Raw genomic sequence first — 22,560 nt, 5'->3', positions numbered from 1 at the left:
GCAGGGGGAGGGGGGGGGGTGGTTGGGGGCTTGGACATTGCTGTCCGCATTGTTTTGAGTGGCGCTGGTTGTTTCGGGGGCGACTTTAGTAGTTTCCCGCCAGGCTGCCAGCCAGCCCATAGGAACAATGGCTAGCTGCTTTGTACTTTTAAAGGGCCTCCCTAGTAGCATACATTTAGTGAACACTATATTTCATTTGGAATGTGATATCACATTATACAATAATACTACGAATCTAAAAAAAAAATTCTCCTACAATAAGAAACTACAAAAATTGTGGATATAATGTATTTTAATTTAATTAGGATTTTTTTTTTCAAAATATAAAATAAAACAATCATTAATGTCCAAATTTCAGTAAATATTGTACTGTTTGGGAGACTGAAAGAAATAATGTAAAACTATAGACAGAAAGATATTTTTTTTCTGAAGAAATTTATGTACCTATTTAAAACATATAGTCATCACTTTAAATTCCGAAATTCCCCCCCCCCCCCCTCCTCGCTGTTTCTGAAAATATTGATAGTTTTCCATACATCTTGTGTTGCAACTCGGCAAAGCCAGCCTGGAGTCCATTGCTCAGGGAGCGGAGTGGGGGAACCCCGGGTCGGAGGAAAGGAAGGTTGTGTGTGCATGCATGGGAAGGAAGATAACGGAAACAGAAAGAATACCCCTGTGACTGAAATAATTTTTTAATCATTGCTTTCAGTATGCCTACCCACAGCACCATATGCTAGTTGAGGGAACCAGTTTGGAACTTTACTGCTCACTACCGTCACATTGGCATTCACTGCAACCTGCCGCGTGCACGATACCAAAGGAAAAACACGATTGACACGTGCAGAAACTAACACAACTCGAATGGGTTTCTATAGCATTGCCTGTGCGCATATTTGTACCTAATATGAACACGAAAAAACTTTTAATATATTTCTGAGATTGTAATAAAATATTTGTTCAATCAACAATGGTCTGAAGTCTTTTTCTTGTGTATTTTCATAAAAATAATGTTTCAAACTTATTTCTTACAATATATAATTATGGATAATATGTCATTTATTACAAAAATTACTAACTAATTTTTATTAGTTGTATAAACAGTCGTAATGTTCAATAAAGATTATGTAGACATTCAGAGACTTATTCCAACAACTCGATTAGGGTAATAAAAGGCAGGAAATACATTTATTTTACAACGAAGAATGGAATAAAAAGTTGGTAATTTTATTGAAATATTAATTTATTAAAAAAAAAAAAAATGATATTGCCAATACATCACAACATGCAAGAAATAACCTTGCAAACAATTTTAATTAAATGCATTATTTGGTGTTCAACTTATTAATTTTTTAATACTTCATCTACTTGTAATAATTCTTGCATATTTGCTGTATGGTACGCTACTTCTGATTAAAGGGCCTGAATAAGTTAAACACTTTTGTGATCAAATTTCTCGTCTGTTGCTTTAGCTGCAAGCCAGAGTGGTATGAAATATATGATTTTATACCAGTGACATTGTAATTAAAGCTATTCAGTCCACCTCAGACTTCTTCTCGTTCCCCGCTAGAACCTCGGATATTTCGCTCCGCCCATCCACTAGTTTCAGCATATATGGCTATTGGCCCAAATCGCATTAAATATTACTAGGGCGGCCGCTTAGAGATTGTCTAAAACTGTGAACGCTTGAAGAATCTGCCGAAGAGCGGATAGTGCTCTTTTTATACATAGGAGTCTATGTTGGTGTGTTTATTTACAAGTGTCGGTTTATTTTGATAACGATGTGTGTTAATGAATGTTTCTAGAGATGAGTGACATTTACTGTAATTCTTCATTTAATAATAATGTAAAACAAAAACAGGGAAATGTTCATGACGATGAAGCAGAAAAAGCTCATTTTCATAAAATAATAGGAGCATTTAAGCAATATAGGTGATGTAAAGGTTAATTATTTAAATGCTTTATTGTACGTTTGTTTGAATAATCCGATTCCTTTTTAACCATTAATTTTGTTTTATCGTGTATTGAGTGCTAATGTCAGTTCAACATGTCGTACCTACGTCAATGATTCTATTCTATTTTTGTCATCTTGCTACTTCACTTCCCTTTCCTTCCCGAATCCCTTACATCCTCTCGCAGTATTCTCGTAAATATCTGTACTCTTCTACCCACCCTCTTAATAGGTTGTATTCAGGGGCGAAGCCAGGGGGCGGGGGGTTTAGGGGTTCAAACCCCCCCCCCCCCTTACCACCAAATCTTTAATTAAATTTCTTATTCATCACTCAAACAAATTTCATATTAAAAATTAATAAAATTTTTACCATTACAATATTTAAATTTAAGTACCGAAAACTGCTAAAATAGCACTATTTTACACCTTGAAATCCAAATTTTCCCGGGGGAGGCCTCCTCCCCCCCCCCCCCCCCGCATTAATACGGGAGAGCCATGTTTCTTAACACCCCCCCATACACAAATCCTGGCTACGACACTGGTTGTATTATAGGTTCCATGATTCAGAAGGAGAATTATACTTCTAAGAGGTCTTTGTGATACTTAAATTAATTTATCTATCTTCATTTTAAAAAGTGGTTATGTTGTATTAACTACATTAAAAATAGTTTAAAATATAGAGAATATTTGGTAAGGTTAGTTTAGTTACATAAAAAAATTATAATGGTTTGTATGGTCGGTGAGGTTAACAACATAAAAAAAAAACAACTAATTGTTGATTTGACATGTTCTGCACCCCAGTTGTTTGGTTCCTGAACGTAGACATATGTAAAGCGGAGTGTAAAATGAGAGCGACGGCGTGTGGGGGGCTGACGTGGAGTGTGGGCGGCGGTCGCAGGAGCCACTCGCTGCAGCGGGTGAGCCGGACGGAGCAGTACTTCCTGTCGCTGCCCGCGCACCACCAGAACCTGCTCAAGAAGTTCCAGATCAACCTGCACAACATCCGCGAGTGCGTGGAGCGCAACAGCGAGATCATCAAGCTCATCATCAAGGACGCGGCCAACATGTTCGAGAACGTCCCGCTGCAGGCCAGCCAGGTGCGCGCGCCGCTCGTCTCGGTTGTGGGCAGGGGCGCAACAACAGGGGGGGGGGGGGGGCAAGGGTATTTTGCACCCCCTCTGAAAAACCTTGAAGTGGGGGCAAACGGGGGCAAAGAAAGTGCTGTGTAATCAATTTTTAGGTAATAAAACTGCTTAAATAGCACCATTTTCCACCTTGAAATACAAATTTTCCCGGGGGAGGACCCCTGGATCCCCCGCTTCAATAGGGAGGATCGATGATTCTTTATAAAAAGGTATATTGCCTCCCCTTTGGAAATTTAGTTGTTGCGCCCCTGGTTGTAGGCCACGCGCCTGTTAGAAGGCTCGTAAAGATCGAAGCTAACAAAGCGTTTAGAAAAACAGTTTTGAAAAATATTGGAGGAAACATGAGTGTGTGTGAATTCAGGGTTCATAAGCCTCCTTAATATATTTTAAAAGCCCTTAATCTTTTTGATTGAATAATGGCCCTAAATAGTCCTAAAATTTTACTAAGAATCCTTAAAAACTTCTTAATAATAGAGACTGATGGCTTCAAGTAATGGATAAATGCGGGTAATTTTAATGTTCTTTTGTTTCCGACATGGCAGAAAATAAAGCTTCTTGAATGCGCTGTATAATTGGTGAATTTCAGGAAGTGTTATTAAATTATGTACCTATATATAAAAAAAATTTAAAATTAGTTAACTTATCTTTAAACTCAAAAGGTGTGTTTTACTGCCTTACTTTGATTTTATAAAGTAAATGTTATTTGTGATCAAATTGCTACAAATTTCAGATGGACACTATGCTTGTGTTGGATGTGTATTCCAGAGATAACTCTGTTACAGGTTATCTGTAAGAATTGGTTTGACAAAAAAAAAAATTACTTTTTTCGTGATTAAAGTTTTATGATAATTTTTTTTTTTGGAGAAATGTTGTGATATTACCACTAGTTTTCTACTAGTTTGCTAGTGGTGAAGAGCATGAGGTAAAGGTGTCCTTCAAAACTCCTTAATCTTTGATTGCCCAAGAGGGTATGTACCATGGAATGAATGAATGAATGAGTGAGTGATGTAGCTGTTGTCGCCATAGAGACCACGATAGACGAGGACGAGTGGCGACACCAGTGCAGCACTGACGGAATGAACGGGCGGGGAGCGGGAGTATCCAGAGAAGTCCCACCAGCTGATTGCAACACTCGCAACCTTGCAGGGAATCAAACTGTGGTCGCCGTGGCTGTCCACTCCACTGCAGCGGCTCCTGGAGAGCGCATGATTTATAAACAGTGTTAAGAAAACCTTAAACTGTCAGAGAATAAGAAACAGGCTGGTCAAACCTGAAAAAGTTAGTGTCCAGGAAAAAGAAGAAAGAACAAAAAAAAGGTTGGGATCATAGAAAATGCCTCAGAAAATTAGGAAATTTCAAGAATATAGAAATCAATCAGCCAAGTCTTGCAAAGTCTTGTTAAGTGGTTAGGAAAACCTGGAAATGTCAGGGAAACAGAAACTGGTAATAAATCTAGGAATTAGAAACTGGTTTGAAAATCCTGGCAGTGTTTTGGATCTGGTCATTGTTGTGGTAAAATCCTAGAGTTCAGAAAAAATTTTGTTTTTAAAATACTTTAACTTAATTGACGCTGTGGATGTAGTTAGTGCCTGTCACATCGCCGCTGCTGGGCTCACGTGGTCGGCAGGTGAAGGTCACCATGCCTGCCAACATGGCGGACCAGGAGAAGGTGCAGATCACGCTGAAGCAGTTCGTGCGCGACTGGAGCAGGGAGGGAGCGACGGAGCGCGCCACGTGCTACCAGCCAATCATCCGGGAGATCCTGGAGCTCTTCCCTCCGGCGGAGTGGTGCGTACGCGAGTGCTGCTCGCAGCGAATGGTCTCTGCACTCTCGTCATATTTTTCTGCTTCTGCCACTCAAAGTAATGCCATAATTTGTTCCAGGAATACAGAGCACTATTCAATTCCTTTTTTGAATTGAAACTTCTTTACTGACGGGGCAACAATTTTCGAGCGTTACAAAAATTCCAGTTGCATGAGGAGAATAGTTAGGTATGAGGTGGAACCGGTAGAGGCGACGCCACTCCCATGCATGCGCTAGCAGTCGAATGGGAAGATGGCATGAAAAGGGGGGGGATGGGTACGTAGCGGTCCATGCTATATGTTAGTTGTAGTGGCCGAAAGCTGCTGTATTGATGTAAAATGTACGTACACAGTTGTAATATTGTACAATGTAATATGTAGCCCGCTAGAAAACCAAAATCCTCAGTAAAAAATTAACATGAGCAGAGTGTAGGTGAACTAAAATTATGGATTAAAGCGTGCTTACCATTAATATGTTCTCTGGATGGATCTTGCAATTGGCCACCTTGCTGTTTTCTGTAATGATGGTTTTACAACTGATATGTACATGCCAGAAATGCATTTGCAGAGTATCCATTAGCATTAAAATTGGTTTCAAAACTAAACAACCCAAGCATGCACCTGAATGCCATGGTCGTTGAGTGGTCAGGTGACACACCTGGCACCGAGGGGAACTGGGTTCGATTCCCGGCAAAGCCAAACCCATTTTTTTAACAAGTGGGGTATTGAGGCAAATGTCTTTAACCGTTGGGTTTTATCAAGGCACTCCTGTTCTACCCTTTGCCTGTTTATTCTGTCAATGCTACGTCGTCATGTCGTGTCACCCCTTGTCACTTAACGACCCTGATTCAGACAAGATGACAACCTCTAGTTGGTTCACTTCAGTGATTAAACCCTGCGCTGGAAGACGCTGTACGGCCGTGTCTTCTGTGCAAGAATGCTGTGTGGACTTGCCCTGTCCAATCACACGGGTAGTCGGAACTGGATAGTTGCTAGGGTGCTGTCTGCTGTCGCAACTGGGTGGACGATGCTCCACTCCTGGCCACGCCCCTTCGCTCCCCCGCACGGTTGTTGTTACCGCTAGTCGCGTGCTGTGGCAGCTCGCCGGCGGCCGTGAAGGTGCTGGTGCCGGGAGCGGGGCTCGGCAGGCTGGCCTTCGAGATTGCCCGCCTCGGCTACAACTGCCAGGGCAACGAGTTCAGCCTGTTCATGCTGTTCGCCTCCAACTTCGTGCTCAACAAGTACGTGGCTGGTCGCCAGGGCGACTCTCGTCTTTTCGCGAGTGGCAGGCATTTCCGTACGCTGGTGGGTCTTGTCTCGGGTCAATCCCGTTTTCCTCCACTCATTCATTCCATTAATGCCTCCATTCCCATCTCGTCACCTCTCGCTGTTTTTTTTTTTTTTTTTTTTTTTCCAGTGACGAGACTTCATTCCAGAATTCATTAATTTGTAACCCTGTAAAATCTTTCATTTACAAACAACCCTGTGGAACTGCCAATTTCATACGTGTTGAAAATACATAGTTATTCTTGAACAGTTGGTAAATGTATAGCTTGGAAAACGTCAATAATGATCAGCGGTAGTAGAGAATTTTGATAATGTTCAACAAAACTGAAATTTATGACCTACCTCAGGAATTTCATTTGAAAACTTGGTTCAATTCAGGCACAATTAAAAAGAAAATTTGAATGTGAGAGAAAAAAATTAATAATATCATCTGGATTAGCTTATTGTATTGTGTAAAATTGTTTCTTCAAATTAACTTTTTGATGTTATTATGCGGGGCTGACTGTCTTTTGATTTGAAACACTTTTTAAACGTCTGGTCCTAGTTTTTAGATTTATAATTATTTTTTATTTTCTAGTGTTGGTTCATGAGTGAGAATTTATATTTTCACCTTCAGTTGAGGTATATTTACATATATAATCTTTAAACTTCTTAACAAAAATGTACTACATTTTGTTAAGGCATTGATTGTCAGCTATCATAATTATGGTGTTTTTTCTTTATATTTATAATAAATAATTGATTTTGTAATTTCTGTGCGAAATGGAAACATCTGGTTAATGTTGATAAAAGTGTTTTAGTTGGAAGCTAATTGTGCCTACCAACTAAGGAATTTAGCCTTAGGTAGGCATGCCACAATTACGTATAATAATAAATACAGAAATTACCAGATTACAAGTATGTACCAAACTAGTTGAAACACAGTCTATGTTAAGGCTTGGATATTCCCTCTATGTTGTTTTATCAATTATTATTATTCAAGTCATTATTTTTAATGTGTTGTAGTTGGTGTTAATTTTCATGATGAGTAAGTTGATACTAAAGTATAATCTCGGAGGTCCTGTCACCTTAAGCCTGAGTGCATATTCATGTGAAGTAAACCCTATCAAACAAACACATCACTCCTGAAAAAATATTGATACCTTTCAATGTAACATTTTTTTGACCTCAAAATCATTTTAATTGTTTGGGACCAATAGTGTTACATATGCTTAAACTGGAGGTTGTATTCAGATTAGCTGACCAGACCTAAACTAACACCCATGACCTAGTATTCTCGAGAGAGAGACAAGCGTGGTTTTGTTTGTAAATCATGAGAGTGTCTCTGCTCGAAGTTGACGGCTACGTCCCTTGCAGGTGCGAGCAGACCAACATCCACACGGTGTACCCGTGGGTGCACCAGTACGTCAATAACCTGCGGCTGGGACACCAGACCAAGGGCGTGGCCTTCCCCGACGTCAACCCCTCGGACCTGCCCCGGGAGGCCCAGTTCTCCATGATCGCCGGGGACTTCCTGGAGGTGGGCAAGCACCGTGGCAACAGGAGCTTGCTTAAATCCTGACCTTCATTCGGTTTCATTCAAATTGTTTGGTATTCTTTGCGATTGCTTTAGATAAGAGGTGAAATTTTACCAAGGGAGCGTTCAAGTATTACGTAACGCAATGTTTGAAGATTTTTGACCCTCCCCCCCATGTAACACGCAGTAACATTTTTCTGTACCCCCTCCCCGTCCTTAAAGGTTACGTAACACCCAAGTGACCATTTTTTACCTAAAAGTCATAATTATGTTGCGCAAAGTACCAGAAAGTCCCTAGAATACCTTTGTTATTGTTTTAATCACGTTTTAATCGCGTTTGCGGTATTAATAAATAATAAAAGAAATATCTAACTCGCAATACAGCGTATATTGTTTATTTTATTTATTTTTATTGTTATTTAATTAAAAAAATGACGTACAATATAATCGAGGGATTCCCAGTAAAACATAAACCAAAAGGGTTGCAAACTTGGGAAATTTTAATTGCGTAGTTTTTTTATTTAAATAAAAAAAAATATTATGTAACGCGTTGTTCGAACCCCCCCTACCGCCCTTGTAATAAATCGTAACATTTTACAAGGACCCCCCCTCCCCCAAATTGCGTTACTTAATACTTGAACGCCCCCTAATATTTAATGCTCTGTGATTGTTATCATGTGATATCACAAAACAAAATACTATAGAATTTTTGTTAATTAATACTAATGATACTATGCACACAAACATCTGGCCTGATACATTTTCCAATGTTTTTATTTTACCCTGGTTGTTATTGAAAGGTTGGCCACCCTTGGCCTGTGGCAAGGAACCGTCCCAGCATTCACTTGGGATGACTTCGGGAAACCGTGGCAACCAGAATCAGGATGAATGGACCGGGACTCAAACCCGAGTCCTCCCGATTGCGAGACCTACGTTGTAAGCCTGTATCACATGATGGATGGTTTCATACAGGCTGCGATAAAATATTTTACGAAACTTAGGATGCGGCCTTGCACGCAGGCTGTGGTAGATGTTTCCATGGAAGAAGCTATCACTAGAAGCTAGGATAATTAGCATCTATTTTTTCATAAATTAGCATCTATTATTTTATAAATTAGCATTTTAAATACAAATTACTTTAAACTAGTACTTTCTTTCTAAATATCTGTAAACTAAATTATTATTTATACAAATTCGTACAAATAACCTTTTAGTTAAGTTTGGTTCAAAAACCACAATTTTTAAATGCTTTTTTTGATTAGAACAGCAAAAACATTTTAATGCTTATTTTACTTAAAAAAAAATGTTATTCAGTATGCTAACAGACATTAAGTCGCTGGTAATAATAATACACAAAAATACTGGATTAATTGGGTTAGGTTTGTATTTTTAAGTTATCTCAGAATGTATGTTACTTGGCTGCGTGACCGAAAGAAAACACTTGCTCACTTTTGCTGATCGCTCCCATGGGAGCTATCGCCTGCAGATTTTCCCTTCATAAGAACACGTACAGAAAACCTCTGCAGCTGAAAAAAGTATGAAAAAACCATGGCGCCGCCGAGTCACGCATCTGTCTCTCGTTGTTTCTTTCACTCGAACCAATGCAAATGCTCTATAAACATTGTGAAAGATTCTGAATAACTGCAAATGTAAAATACAGGCATCGAAACAAAATTTGAAGTAAATAACGTACTGAAAAAATGCATTTACAAACATAATAACTACTCTTTAAAAAAAAAAAAAAGAAAAGAGAAACAGTAAAGTTACACTGCATTTCTAAATAAAACATCTTTAACACAAAATTTTTTTACCAGAATATTAATATTGTAGAAACTAGTTTACTAAACCATTGAAACTGTATAATCACTTGATTCCTCCGGATGGCATGATATAATAGGTATGTATTTGTTTAAGAAGCACTTGTAAAGTGCGGCGGAGAGGGCCGTGTCTCGCCACGTGGCACACTGCGCAGGTGTACACAGAGCCGTGCAGCTGGGACTGCGTCTCCACGTGCTTCTTCATCGACTGTGCCAACAACGTGGTCGCCTTCATCGAAACCATCTACAAGATACTGAAGCCAGGTACTCCATCCCGGCCGCCTGAGGTCTGCACACGGACAGTAGCGGATCCAGAGGGGGGGCTAAGGGGCTCAAGCCCCCTCCAAGAGCATCTGGGTCCACTATTGTTTTAGTGTTTGCCTTGATAAAGCCTAGCCTCAGCTGGGTCAAGCCCCTCCCAAACCAAAATCCTGGATCTGCCATTGCACACGGCATTAACAAACTAGGGGAAAATGTGTTAGCGGAAGAAAAAATAAAAATAAAAAATCTTTCAAAGCGACAAAAGAAGAATTTAGAAAAAAGGAAAATTTATGTAAAAGGTGTGCTGTAAAGGATTACAGTTAAAAGTCTTAGTTCACCTAAAGCATATTTGTGAAGATAATTTTAGTAATCGGATTGAGTACGAATAATTAATGCTCTGTGTTATGGTGGTTGGAAATATTGAAAATAGGCATAGTCCTAGGAAATGCAACGTGTTATGTGGTGAGGTTTTCTGTGCCTTCAAGCTTAACTTAAAGTTGGTGGCTACAATGTTGAGTTTCTCCTGACGGCTGTAATCCTGTAGATCCTGTCGCGTAAGCTAGTGCATGATGATGTAACAAATCAAAGTGTTGCAGATGTAAGATGTGAGACTTGCTTTTTTTCTGGAGGACCAGGGTTCGAAAAATTGTTCTGGCTATCCTAATCTTGGTTTCCCTTAATTCACCTGAAACAATTCCAGTCAAATGTTTTGGTAATTCCTGACATTAGGCTTTGACAGTTCCTTACGTTAGACTTTGGCTGATGCCTTTCCCATTTGACCATGATTAATGTTGTGTGTGTTTCAAAGACAATTAACCTCGTAATTTTGACATGGAGCACAGTATTTTTTATTTTTTTTTTTAAGTGTAAGGGGTCCACCTAGTCAAGGGTGAATCTGTTTGTGAAGCAGGATGATTAGTGCTATTCATTCTTGTGTTTCTAGTGAGGTGTCACCTCTAACACAAGGTTGTGGACGGGCACACAGTCTTCTCATTGTGCATAGGACAACTTCAGATTTGAGAGGTTACCATAACATTTTATGGGAGAAAAATGAAGATTAAGGTGTAATAATGCAAGTCCCTTCATTGGAGCCAAGGTTTTAAAGTGTTATAAATAAGCTAATTTCATCATTAAAAATAGTGGATTTTGTCTTTTTTGTCATAATTGAAAACACATGTACATATAAATTATATGAAGCACAATTACTTTTATCAGTTGCTTCAATTTTTTTGGTAAGGCAAAATTTTTACATAATACAATACTACACATACTGTTGAGATTAAGTTAAACATTAAACTGCAAATAAAACATGCAATAATTATAAATATCATTGGGCATTGTTAAAAGCCCAAACCCAAGCCTTTACCCATGTCTTTGTGGTATCAGTTATAGATTGCTTTTATTTACTTTGGAAAAACCATAGATAAAAACAATTTTTTTTTACTTAGTACATATCATTTAAGGTTTTTAAGTAAAAACCAAATTAAAGATTTATGAAATGAATTTTAATTTTAATAGTTTAAATGAGATCATTTAGGTGAATTTTGCTGCATTTTGGTGTTAATAGACCTCCATTTTGGTGTTTGGCTGTGTATTGACTTAATTTCCCTGTTATGTATTTATGTTTTAATGCTATTTACCACATAATCTTTCCTCTACCCGTCAGTGCTTTCAAGAATCTGTACCGTGTGTTTTATACCTAAAAATGATTCTGAAAACACACGTTTTAGCCATTTGTCACTCTTCTAAAATACAGTTTCAAAACAAAATACGGAACAAAACTACTCATCCGTTTTCAGCACATTCTTAAATGCGCTCGGTAAACAGACACCACTCAGAAGTTTTAAAATATTGTGGTTTGTTCTGAAGATCTGCACACCGTGTGTGTGCCCGGGTAGGCTTAACGTCTCTTGGGCCGAGGAGACATTAGCTGAAATGAAAATGAGGCGCGACAGGGTCCAGATACATGGGGAAGGGCACTGCCAATGCCTGCGGTAAGGAACCAGCCCAGCGTTTGTCTGGAGGGATCTCCGTAAACCGTGGGGAACCAAAACCGGGGGGTGATTTGACCGGAACTCCTAGCCAGGGGCTCGGGAATGTGCCACCTCACTCAGAGATGCTGCGACGAAGATGTGCTCTCAAATTGCAGGAGGCGTGTGGATAAACCTGGGGCCGCTGTACTACCACTTCGCGGACATGCCGACAGAGAACTCCATAGAGCCGACCTACGAGGAGCTCCGAGACGTCATCAGCGGAATCGGTTTTGAAATGAAGGTAAGGTGGTTCTCCCAAGGGTCTCTAAAGTCAATATGAGTATATTCCAATTTAAGTTAGAAAACATAAATGTTTTAAATATTGATGTTTTGTTTCAAAGAATCTAGTTTTCAGTTGTACAACTACGTGTTTGTGAAAGTAGTGTGGGTGCTACCAGATATTTTAGAACGGTAAATATAAAATCGGTAGCTGATGTGTGCTAAGTTTGTGTAATTTTATGTTTGGTTATGAAAAGACTAGAAAGATCAAAAAAAGAAATCACTAAGTTTTATTTTTGCCAACCAGTAGATACACCGTTGAATTAATTTGAGGTGCCAGAAGCGAAACACTCGAGGCATTAACGAGGGTGTGCGCGGTTGTGCCTGCAGAAGGAGGACACCAACATGAGGACGACGTACACGCAGAACCCCATGTCCATGCTGCAGTACGAGTACACGAGCGTGTTCTTCGTGTGCGTGAAGCCGGCGTGCGCTCCCCATGGCACGGCGCCCGCGGGCGGCCGCCGGTAGCCGGGCGCACGGCCGGGCGCTGTCGCTGCCCGACTCCGTGCGACCTGCTGTACGACCGGAGACACTAGCTTGGATCTGGTCGCACGCGTCGAGGCCAGACCTTGCAAAAGTTTTTGCCAGTATGTATGTATGTATGTATGTATGTTCTTTTTTTTTTAAGTTTGAATGATTGTGAACACTGTTAAAACATTTGACTTTCACAATGTGTATTTTTATGCTAGGGTGAACTGAATGTGACATTTACAAATGTACAGCTGTTTGATACTTCATGTGTGGATCTGTTCAGAAACCATTGTAAATAACATGTATTTGTGCACATTTTTTTAAATTTTCTCCAGAGTAATAGAGGTTGTATACTATCATGATCACCTGTTGCTGTCAGGTTGATTTTTAAATTCATTCAAGCTCTGTTGTTAAAGGTAGCGTATTAGTTGTTAAAAGTGTAAGGTTTGAACACAGTTTATCACCACCACCACCACCCAGTGATGAGACTTCCCTCCCTCTATTGCCTGGAACTCGAAGCCACGTGAGGTTTGCCCAGACATCGCATCGCAGTAGGCCCATTCCGAGGCTTGCTTGTGGTTTTGTAACCGTAACCGGTGTACTCTCTCACCAAGGCAGTTTAGATTCAATTCCTGTAATTTTTACAAGCGGGAAACATGGTGGATGTTGCAGTGGGCCAGTGGGTTTTGTCAAAATGCTTCGTGTCCCTCACCCATTCGTTCCGTCAGTGCTTCATCAGCATGTTGTCACGTCTCGTCATCTTGTGACATTGTCAACAAGATGTCAAGCCCATTCCATTTAATTTCACTGATACGGCAGCGGAGGGGTTTAGCCAGCATCCTGCCTTAAGAAAAGTCTGTTCCGCCCCGTCAGCCCTGCCATTCCTAGATTGTAGTGGGGTTGGGTCAGGTTGGCTCCAGAAAGATTTTTCAGCTCCCTTTGGAGCCACGTCTGGGTCGGGTGTCCTGTCTCTGTCCGGGCAGGAGGTTTTCATTGGACACCATGATTGGCTCAGTCTCCCGAAACTTGGCCTCAGGAGATGTTGGGGGCGTCACGCCCCATCTGGCTCACACGAAGCTTAGAAAGTTAATTTTGACTAGATGAGAAAAGTAAGGAAATTTTGTTTGTAAATATTGAAGTGTTGTCTGAACTAGGAATTTTCGGTGAAATCATATTAACTACAACTAGACACAGACAGGTGTGCATAATTCAATCCTTTACTCTACAGTGTTTGTTTATAATGTGGATCATATCTTAAGTCATTTTGGGCTGCCATGCAAGTACTTTGCGGCCAGAACAGTGTGTAAACTTCAGTGTAACGAATATTTCAGTAATATTGTCCACTAATTTTACCCTGGTGAGAAAACTCTAGTGACAACCGTAACAGTAGTACAAATTTCTGTTAATAATTTTGCGTGTTTTATAAAGTATTCACATGTATAGACTTATAGAATTTCTATGCACATGTAAGGAAGATTGTAAAAATAATTTTTTTTTACTGATTTTTTTGTGTTTCTTGCAGTAAATCAAATTTGTTTAATCAGAATGCAAACATTGTAAACATTTTGTCATTTCGTAATGCAGAGGCATTTATTATACCTACTGTTGAAGTGTGAGCTAACTAAATTTTCTTTGAACGATTCTGGGAGTGTAATTTAAATTGGTGTGTCTGCTCTAGGTACAATATTGACTCGAGCAAATGACAAGAGTTTGGAAGTTGTTATTTGATTCATAACTTCTGATTGGTCATGGCAGGACTGTAAGCAGTGGAGAGTATTCATCTCTGGTGGTAAGAATTTGCACTGAGACATGTGACTTGGTGCGATTGCTTCCACGATATTTCTTGCTTGGAAATGTTTTAAAAGCCAATCAGTGTTGATAATTACAGATATTAATAATGGCTAATATTTATTAATCTTCAGGGTTCTGTACCCTATGTGTGTTGCTTTTTTTCTGGTTTCCCATCAGTTGGTGGCTTACAGCTTACAGAAACATAAATATGAAAAAATAATTATTTCCTTCAAACTGAAATATGTTAAATTTTTTTATAGATGATGTGAGTTCAGAAGAATAAATGTTGATTACAGTATGTGAATAGTTCACAAAAGTCACGAAAAAGTCCTAAAATAAACAGTGATGATGCCTAGTCCTGTTGAATACTAGTTTCTTAATGCAAACCGAATATTAAATCAAATTTTAAATATATTTGTGAAGTCGAATTGAATAATGAATATTTTTCTAGGTGAAGCTGTTTTACACTTATTTTACAAAATACAGGATTGAAGAAAAACTTAATTTAACGTTTTTAATGTTTGAACTAATTAATTGATGAACCAATTGGGCCTATAAACTGTATAATATCATTCAATAAATGTTATAAAATAACCATGCATAATATTAATATTGAGAAATCATAAACGCTATTGAAGAGCCTTCTTCTTATTTTAAAGTAATTAACTTTATTCAAGCAAAACTTATACAACCCAAAAAAAAAATCATTTTTTTTTGATGAGCGAATCTTAGACTTTCAGTGTTTTAAATCTTCTCATCAGACGTGAACATTTGCATCACCACCGAAGTTTCAAATAAAATTAGCAAACATCCTGACAAAGTCAAATTGAATATTGAAAAGAGCTTCAACTGATTTGCTTAGTCGATGCTTCGCACAGGCGTAGACGATGCTGGAAGTCACACAATTTTTATTTCCAGTAGTATTGTAGTATTTTTTAACTTGCATTTTGTTGTTTTGTTTGACCACTCACTTCAATTTATAGTCATACATTAAATGCATATAGTTGGAGACTATCCTCTTAAATCACGTGGAAATTATCTCTGAACATATTTTAGCATTCTGATTTAAAAATTATCATTGTGTTCCTGCAAATAGTAAAACTATTTTGTATTACATTTGCTAATGTTTCATTTGGCTTATTATATAAAAGTTATAAAAAAAAGTATAAGAAAATGTTTTATAATAAGGTTCTGAAGGAAATCTGATATTTGTTCGTGAAATACATTTTTGATCACTGGGGTTATGCATGAGTTGTATTGTTTCGACCCGTGAGTCAAAACTTTTTCATATTTTTATTTGGGTTGTGCGATTATTGGATAAATTGTATCAATAAAAAATCAGATGGTATGCAATTTTGATAAGATATGCTATTATAAAAAAAACATTGGCGGGTGAAATTAATATAATATATATGAAATTTCTATAATTTTTTATAAGGAAAAGAAATGGATTTATTAAAAATCAATTTACATCTTTGAAAGTTAAACTTCTCATCACATCACTCTGTTATAAGATGTCATTAGAGTTAATGACACTCCAAAATAGTGTATGCCTCTATGCCTTGAACATAAATGATGACCAATGAATGGAATTAGTAAAAAAATTGCACTGTGGCTAAGCTCACACACAATTATGTGTTTACTTTTCATTTCGTTCTTGTTATTATTTGACAAATATAATTTTTAAATATTGGATGTGATAAAACTTCTTTGTTAAAATAAATTTCTTTTTGATTTGTGATTGTTTGTAAAGTTATCTGCAATGCAATTGTTTGATCAGTTTATCAAATGGTGAATATTATTTTTAGTTTATATGAAATTGAATATTGTTTTTCCAATTTTAAAAGAGCAAGGATATGTAGTTTGATACCTCGGTACCAGTTGAAACAGTAGCGTCAATCATTCACCCACAGCTCCGACACTTGGGTTGTACTGGGAAAGTGAACGTACGTTTCCTTCCCGAAGTGTTTCTCGAGTGAACTGCCATCTGCTGTCTAGTCTGAACAGTTGTTCACTGCAGCTGCACTTACTGACGGTGAGGAGAGAGACCTGATCCTGAAAGAGTTTGTTTGCTTGGACTGTTCACATCATTTAATCTGTTAGTGCAACTTATCTGTACCTAGTAATTTTATATTTTGTTTAAGCATTTTGTTAAAATTTTTACTACAGTGTTTTATTATTGTGAAATACAATTGTTTATTAAATTTTAAATGCATAAAGAACGATAATGCATGTTTTTAATGAAATTGAGGTGTTATCCCACATAATTTTTATATCTTAGATTTTGTTTTGCTCACTCAGATTATTTTTTTTTTGCCTTTCATATTCATTTTAACTGTACTAATTGTACTGAACCTATGAATTAATACAAATTTTTTGTAAAATATATTATAATGTTTGCTTTTATAAAAAAAATATTTGCTGTGTTGGTTTTTAAAAATTTTGTAAACTGGGAAATTTTAATTTTAAATACCTGTATAATTTGATCTGCTATTTTTGATATTTCACTTCGACATACGCAATAATTAAAATTAGCTTTTACTTTAGTGACAAGAGATTCCAAATTTTCCCATGTTAGCTTTGTTCAGCCCAAGAAGAGTTTAATAAACTAACTGTTCTTTTAATATTACAAATTTATTAAGAAGTTACAGAGTGTGAACATAATAAAATTGGTAAATATGATACCATCGACTGGTAAAGAAGACCCTCATATATTACCACGTACTAAGGTTTTGAAATGTCGGTAGATTTTGGTCACAAGTGAGAAAATTTTAAAGTAAATAAAACTCTGAGATTTCTTGTATTAAATTAAGAGTTGTCAATTTTGTACGAGTCTATTTTTTTTTTTTTTTCAGTGTGTGCTGTATTTATTAATGTTTAACATGTGGTTGGATTTTCGCTGGGATGTTCTGCTATTTTTTGTAAGAATAGTTGCACATTGGATAAACAGTTCCTGTCATGCAATTTTTGTTAATTGCTGGTAAAAAAAAGTTGTTATAGTATTAAGAATGGGACTCTTGATGTAATTAATTTGCATAATGAGTATTGCAGTAGCAACTTTTTTTTATCAACATTGTTAATACCTTCTTTCTGAGCATGTGGTGTTGTAAGACAGCGGCAAAAAAGTCAAGTTTATCTATTGATTTTTGTAGCTTTGAAAAGTTTGAGTCTTTTGCTAGTTCCTCTGTCTACCATGTTCTAATAAACCATCGTGAGTATTGATATGTACAAAATATAACTTTTTTTTGTGTTAAAGGGTTGATATCTGCAGTTTTTATCTCCAGAAGTATCTTGTGATAATCTCTTGAAAAGCCACCGGTTTTGTGTGAAATCTGCCTGGATTTGGGAGTTCAGTGACATGTTGAATAAAAATGTTTGAAATTGTAAGCAAATAAATATTTATGTGTTTTGGATTTGTTGTTCTGGTACTTTATTTTATGTAATTCAACCAAAGACTGTGTTTATCTTGTTTTCCCATTCTCACTTTATTCTTCTACCACAAAATATGAGACTAAGGAAAACAATAACAATGGCATATTGGGTTCCTCAGTTTTTCCCTTGGGAAGTTTTTACTATTTAATATTGAAAATTCATCTTCGTAAGGGAAGATATATGTAAATATAGTGTCTATTGACAGCATCATTGCAGTTGTAGCCCAAAGGTGAATTCATTATTGAATGTCAAAGACTTCTCAAGGGAATTTACAGCAGGCAGGCACTATTAACTTATGGAATTCCATTCAATTTATATACATATATACATATACAGGGATGCCTGTATTTCATGATAACATTTTGTGTCAAGCTATTTCACAAAACACTGTAGCTTTTCCTTAGAGGTCTGGCGAACTGTGGGTGTGCAGCAGTAAGGTACCCGCATTCTCATTGGCTCTGTCCAGTGCAGGAAAACACCGCTCACCAACCACAGCTAATAACTGTGAGAGAATTCTACGTTGCTTTGTGAAATACGTTGCCACTAAGTGTATTTGCGAAGTACAGTTGTCCCTACATGTATAATATGCTTTAGCGAAGCCAGATTTAAAAAATTGAACTATAGAAAATTGTTACGGCTTGAAAATAGTTTAAACCAGGTGGCATCTTTCAGTTTCTCTGTTTCGCCTGTAAAAGCTAGCCACGTCTGCTGACGAGCTGAGCAGAGCTCCGCGCTGGTCTGCTCTGACCGACGGGACAGCTGCTGGGACCGAGGTCCCCAGTGGCTGCAAGCAGCGTCGAGAGAAACCCAAGGCCCTGGGCCAAATAAAATTGTCAGGCCCTCTTCGTATTATTTAATGTACAACTTCAAAAACCTAAAAACTGGAAAGAAAAAAAAACGCATATGTAACTTGGTACACGTGATGAAAGGTAAACTTCTTTGGCAGTTCAAACCTCGACTCTTAAGCATATCGTAAGGGGTAAAATTACAGAGAGAGAAAGAAAATAATTTTCTAAAAAAACTGTGTGTCAATTTTTTTTTCTTAAAAAATTCTGCCATTTGGAACATGTCAAATATCTTATAAAAATATGAAATTCATAAAACAGGTAGTGCTATCTATGCGAGAAATGCAGGGACTGTCTCAACAGTACTCTCTACGCTGCTGGTTGAACAAGGAGGAACGTGAGCGCGCTGGTAGCAGATATAAAATTCAAGGCATTCACAGCTAACTGTATAGGATACCTGTATCTATATTCTGAAAGAAACACATGCGCATACACACTGTTTTATTCTTTCATTCATCTCTCTCTCTCTCTTTTTTTTGGGTGGGGGACGAATCATTGCACAAAGAGAACGAAAATGATTCCAGCAATATATGTAGCATAGTGCTCTCTTTATATCTTTAGCCAAGTACCTTTTCTCTGTTGTTTTTTTTTGCATCACAAACTTTTCACAACAATGTTTCACGAAAACTGCATTAAAATTTGGCCTTGAAATTTTACTTTAATCACGCCCAAAGAAGTTTCATTTAAAACCTCTAAAGACTTTAAACACTAAGGTGGCCGTAACTGTAAATGTGTATTGCATAACAGCTAAGGTTTAATGTAAATTATATTGTTACGAGTGGGGAAAATGGTTAGAAAGGGATAGCCCAATTAAATGCTGTTTAATTTATTAATAATATTTACACTATTAATTATATCACAAAACTTTAAATGTCTGTTGACAAATTAATTACTCCGTTCAGTGCACAGCTAAGTATTATTCTGTAACACCAGTTTCTGAACATTTTGATTCCTTAAAAAATATATATATATATATATATATATATATATATATATATATATATATATATATATGTACTTATGTACACACATTAGACGTTATACTTACTTGGTGTATAAAAAAACTTTTATTTTGCATGCAATTAATTAATAGAAAAAATCAAAAGACCTTGAGTGATATTATAAATACAGTTCGTATGGTATAAATTTGATCAAACTCAAACATTTAAATAAATACTCAGTATTCAATGTTATCATAAATGTGTGTATAAATACATTATTCAATTTAGTAAAATAATAGATAAAATTGTTAATAAATGTAATACTTTATGATTTTTCTTGTACATAAATTATACATACGGCAACATAACCTTACATAAACACACTTGAAAAAGTTTAAAACACAATTACTATCACTAATATTAACAAATGTTATTGCTAACATTATATGGGTCAGTATTAAATATCAATCACTAAAGGATATGATTTAAAAGTACATTTATTTGTATGTAGCCTTTTTTTAATCCTGTCAATATTTGTCGCATGTTGCGGGCGCATCGTGAAAATTCACTCTCATAATTTTTCCATAACATGACTAAATAAGTGAAAAAAGACACCTTCCCGACCCAACACGTTCCTGGGGGAAACCATCTTTTCACAGACGAGAGAGCCAAGCGCTCGATCGTGCATCTTCGGTTTTTTTTTGTTCATTGTAAATAAATATGGCGGTGTTGATAAAAGGATACTAATGGTCAATTAGGTTAGGTTAGCTACATTATAAATACTTTAAAACATTGTGGATGGTTGATTTGGTTAGGATAGCTATAAAAGATACGGAAAAAAAGCGAGCATAAACTTCGGGGAACTTCGGGTTTTGGCTCTCTCGTCTGTGAAAAGATGGCTTCCCCGTTCCTGGACTCTGTGGGCCTAACCCCGGGGGGGGGGGGGGAGGGGGGGAGGTGGCTGGCGGCGCCCACCGGAAATGAGGCCCGGCCAATGGAGGGCGTGTGCCTCCGCCGGAAGTGCGAACAAGCGCCGGCGAGCGGTCGAGTGTTAGGCGTCGCTTCGTTTCATTCACGTATCTTTACCTTCTATGCTAAAGGTCTCCAGGAATACAACAATTTGCCAGTTTACATTAGAGAATGTCCACATTTAAAAATGTTCAGGAAACACTTACGAAACTATTTGTTATGCAAAAGACAGCAATGACTTGAATACCAACTTATAAGTCGGATGGTGTACCTATATATTTATACCAAGGTGATTTTGTATGTATATGATGTTATAATGTCAGTATTGGATGTATGAAACCTATGTTTTATTTTTATGTGATTATGTTAGCCTCTGTGCTATTAACAACAACAATAAAAAAAGAACCCTGTTATTTTGCTTATAACATTCCTGTTCGTGCACATGATCTACTTAGTAACACTCTCAACACTTGACTGCTTAAACCGGTGGGTTTGGAAGCGGGTCATGTTTGCACGGGATTTTCTTATAAATAATGTAGGTGAGCACTAAGAAAGAAATGTTGAAAATTCATACCCTAAGGGGGTTAAATACTGGATGAAAGCTTGTAAGGAAGTTTGTCATTTTTGAAGTTATAAATATGGAAATTGGTATTTAAGGCTTCTGTTTATAACTAAAAGTAAGTTGTATTACCGTATTTGGTAATTCATCAAAAATGAGGATCAAATATTTTTCTGTCGGACACACGGCTAGTTTTTAAATAGATTCATAGTATAACAAATATATTATTGTTTCTACTAAAGTTCGCATCTAATGGTTTTCATGAACTTAAAGGCACACTATTGCTGCAGTCCTAGAATGTAGGCAGGCTACAGAGAGCATGAAATCATGTTACAGTATACAGCTATGGATTAACCGTTCGTATGAACCTACATCTTAATACTATAGTTTTAGTAAATTTTTGTTAAACCAATAAAAAAAAACACATATATCTGAGTTTATAGGGGTATTGAAAAAAATATTAATTTTTAATAATTTATTAGTGATATACTAAAAATAAATTGTTCGAAGACTAATGATACAAACGAACGGTTAATAAAAAAAAACTGTATACCACATGTTTCATTGCCTCAGTAGGCCTACATGCTAGGATTGACAAAACAATTTTCCAATACTTTCATTTAAAAAAAGGAAGATAAATTAGGACTTGTTTATTAGAAAAATGCTTTTTATAAACAATGAAATAGGGGTATTATAAAAATTTATTTGAAATAAAAAGAGGAAAAACACGAAATATTCGAAGAAAAACAATTGAGGACACCACCGCCGCGTCATCTCCGGCACCAGGCGTGTTATTGGCTGCAGCTACACTTCCCCCTCTCGATAAGCCGTGACGTGATTACAGATTGAAAGGCCCAATGGATGAACGTCCACCCGGGCACTCATACCTTGTGCTGGGCTTCAGAAAACAAACCCACCTGATGTAAAAAAAACCTCAAGGTATCAGAATTGCATTTGTTCTCGTAAAGCAGTTTAGAGTACGCTGAGAGCAGATGTTACAGTTTTCGTCTTACAAAAAAAAAATGGTTTTCTGTAAAGTCGGTTTACGGACGATATTTTAACGTGACAACGTCATAACAAAACATTGATGAAATGATTACATACTTTTATGAATAAAATTGAATAATTTTTATTGCATTATCACTATTTTGTATGGATGCAAAGAAGGAGTGAAATGAAATCTACAATTTAATTAATACATTTACTTTTATTTGCACTCATTAATTAAAATATGTTTATTACTTTAACGAAGAGATTATTTAACTATAACTTTTATACATGTTTACTATTTAACTTCTTCCAATCTGTGTTATTCTGTTAAGGATAGGACGATGATAGGAAAAGTATGAAACGAATGGGAGTGTTTCAAGTTTAATGTGCCTCGAAAAAGTTAAATCGATGGTTGTTCCAATCGAGTGTAAGAGAGATAGATGCGGCGCAAGCGGACAATGAGCGTAACG

General features: G+C 37.0%; 1 protein-coding gene across 1 annotated transcript; it reads left to right on the top strand.

The window, feature by feature from the left end:
• The first annotated feature begins 1,720 nt into the window (after nt 1-1,720).
• Nucleotides 1,721-17,767, top strand: LOC134539943 (carnosine N-methyltransferase). Its single transcript, XM_063382315.1, has 8 exons — nt 1,721-1,929; nt 2,847-3,045; nt 4,721-4,881; nt 5,997-6,137; nt 7,540-7,702; nt 9,672-9,780; nt 11,927-12,051; nt 12,420-17,767. The coding sequence occupies exons 1-8, from the start codon at nt 1,793-1,795 to the stop codon at nt 12,558-12,560; spliced, it is 1,176 nt and encodes a 391-aa protein (XP_063238385.1). The 5' UTR covers nt 1,721-1,792; the 3' UTR covers nt 12,561-17,767.
• Nucleotides 17,768-22,560: the final 4,793 nt, after the last annotated feature.

The sequence above is a fragment of the Bacillus rossius genome, chromosome 16, assembly GCF_032445375.1.
Source record: "Bacillus rossius redtenbacheri isolate Brsri chromosome 16, Brsri_v3, whole genome shotgun sequence".
Taxonomy (NCBI): Eukaryota; Metazoa; Arthropoda; class Insecta; order Phasmatodea; family Bacillidae; genus Bacillus; species Bacillus rossius.
The sequence above is the reverse complement of the archived record's forward strand: the minus strand, read 5'-3'. Positions and strand labels throughout refer to the sequence as shown.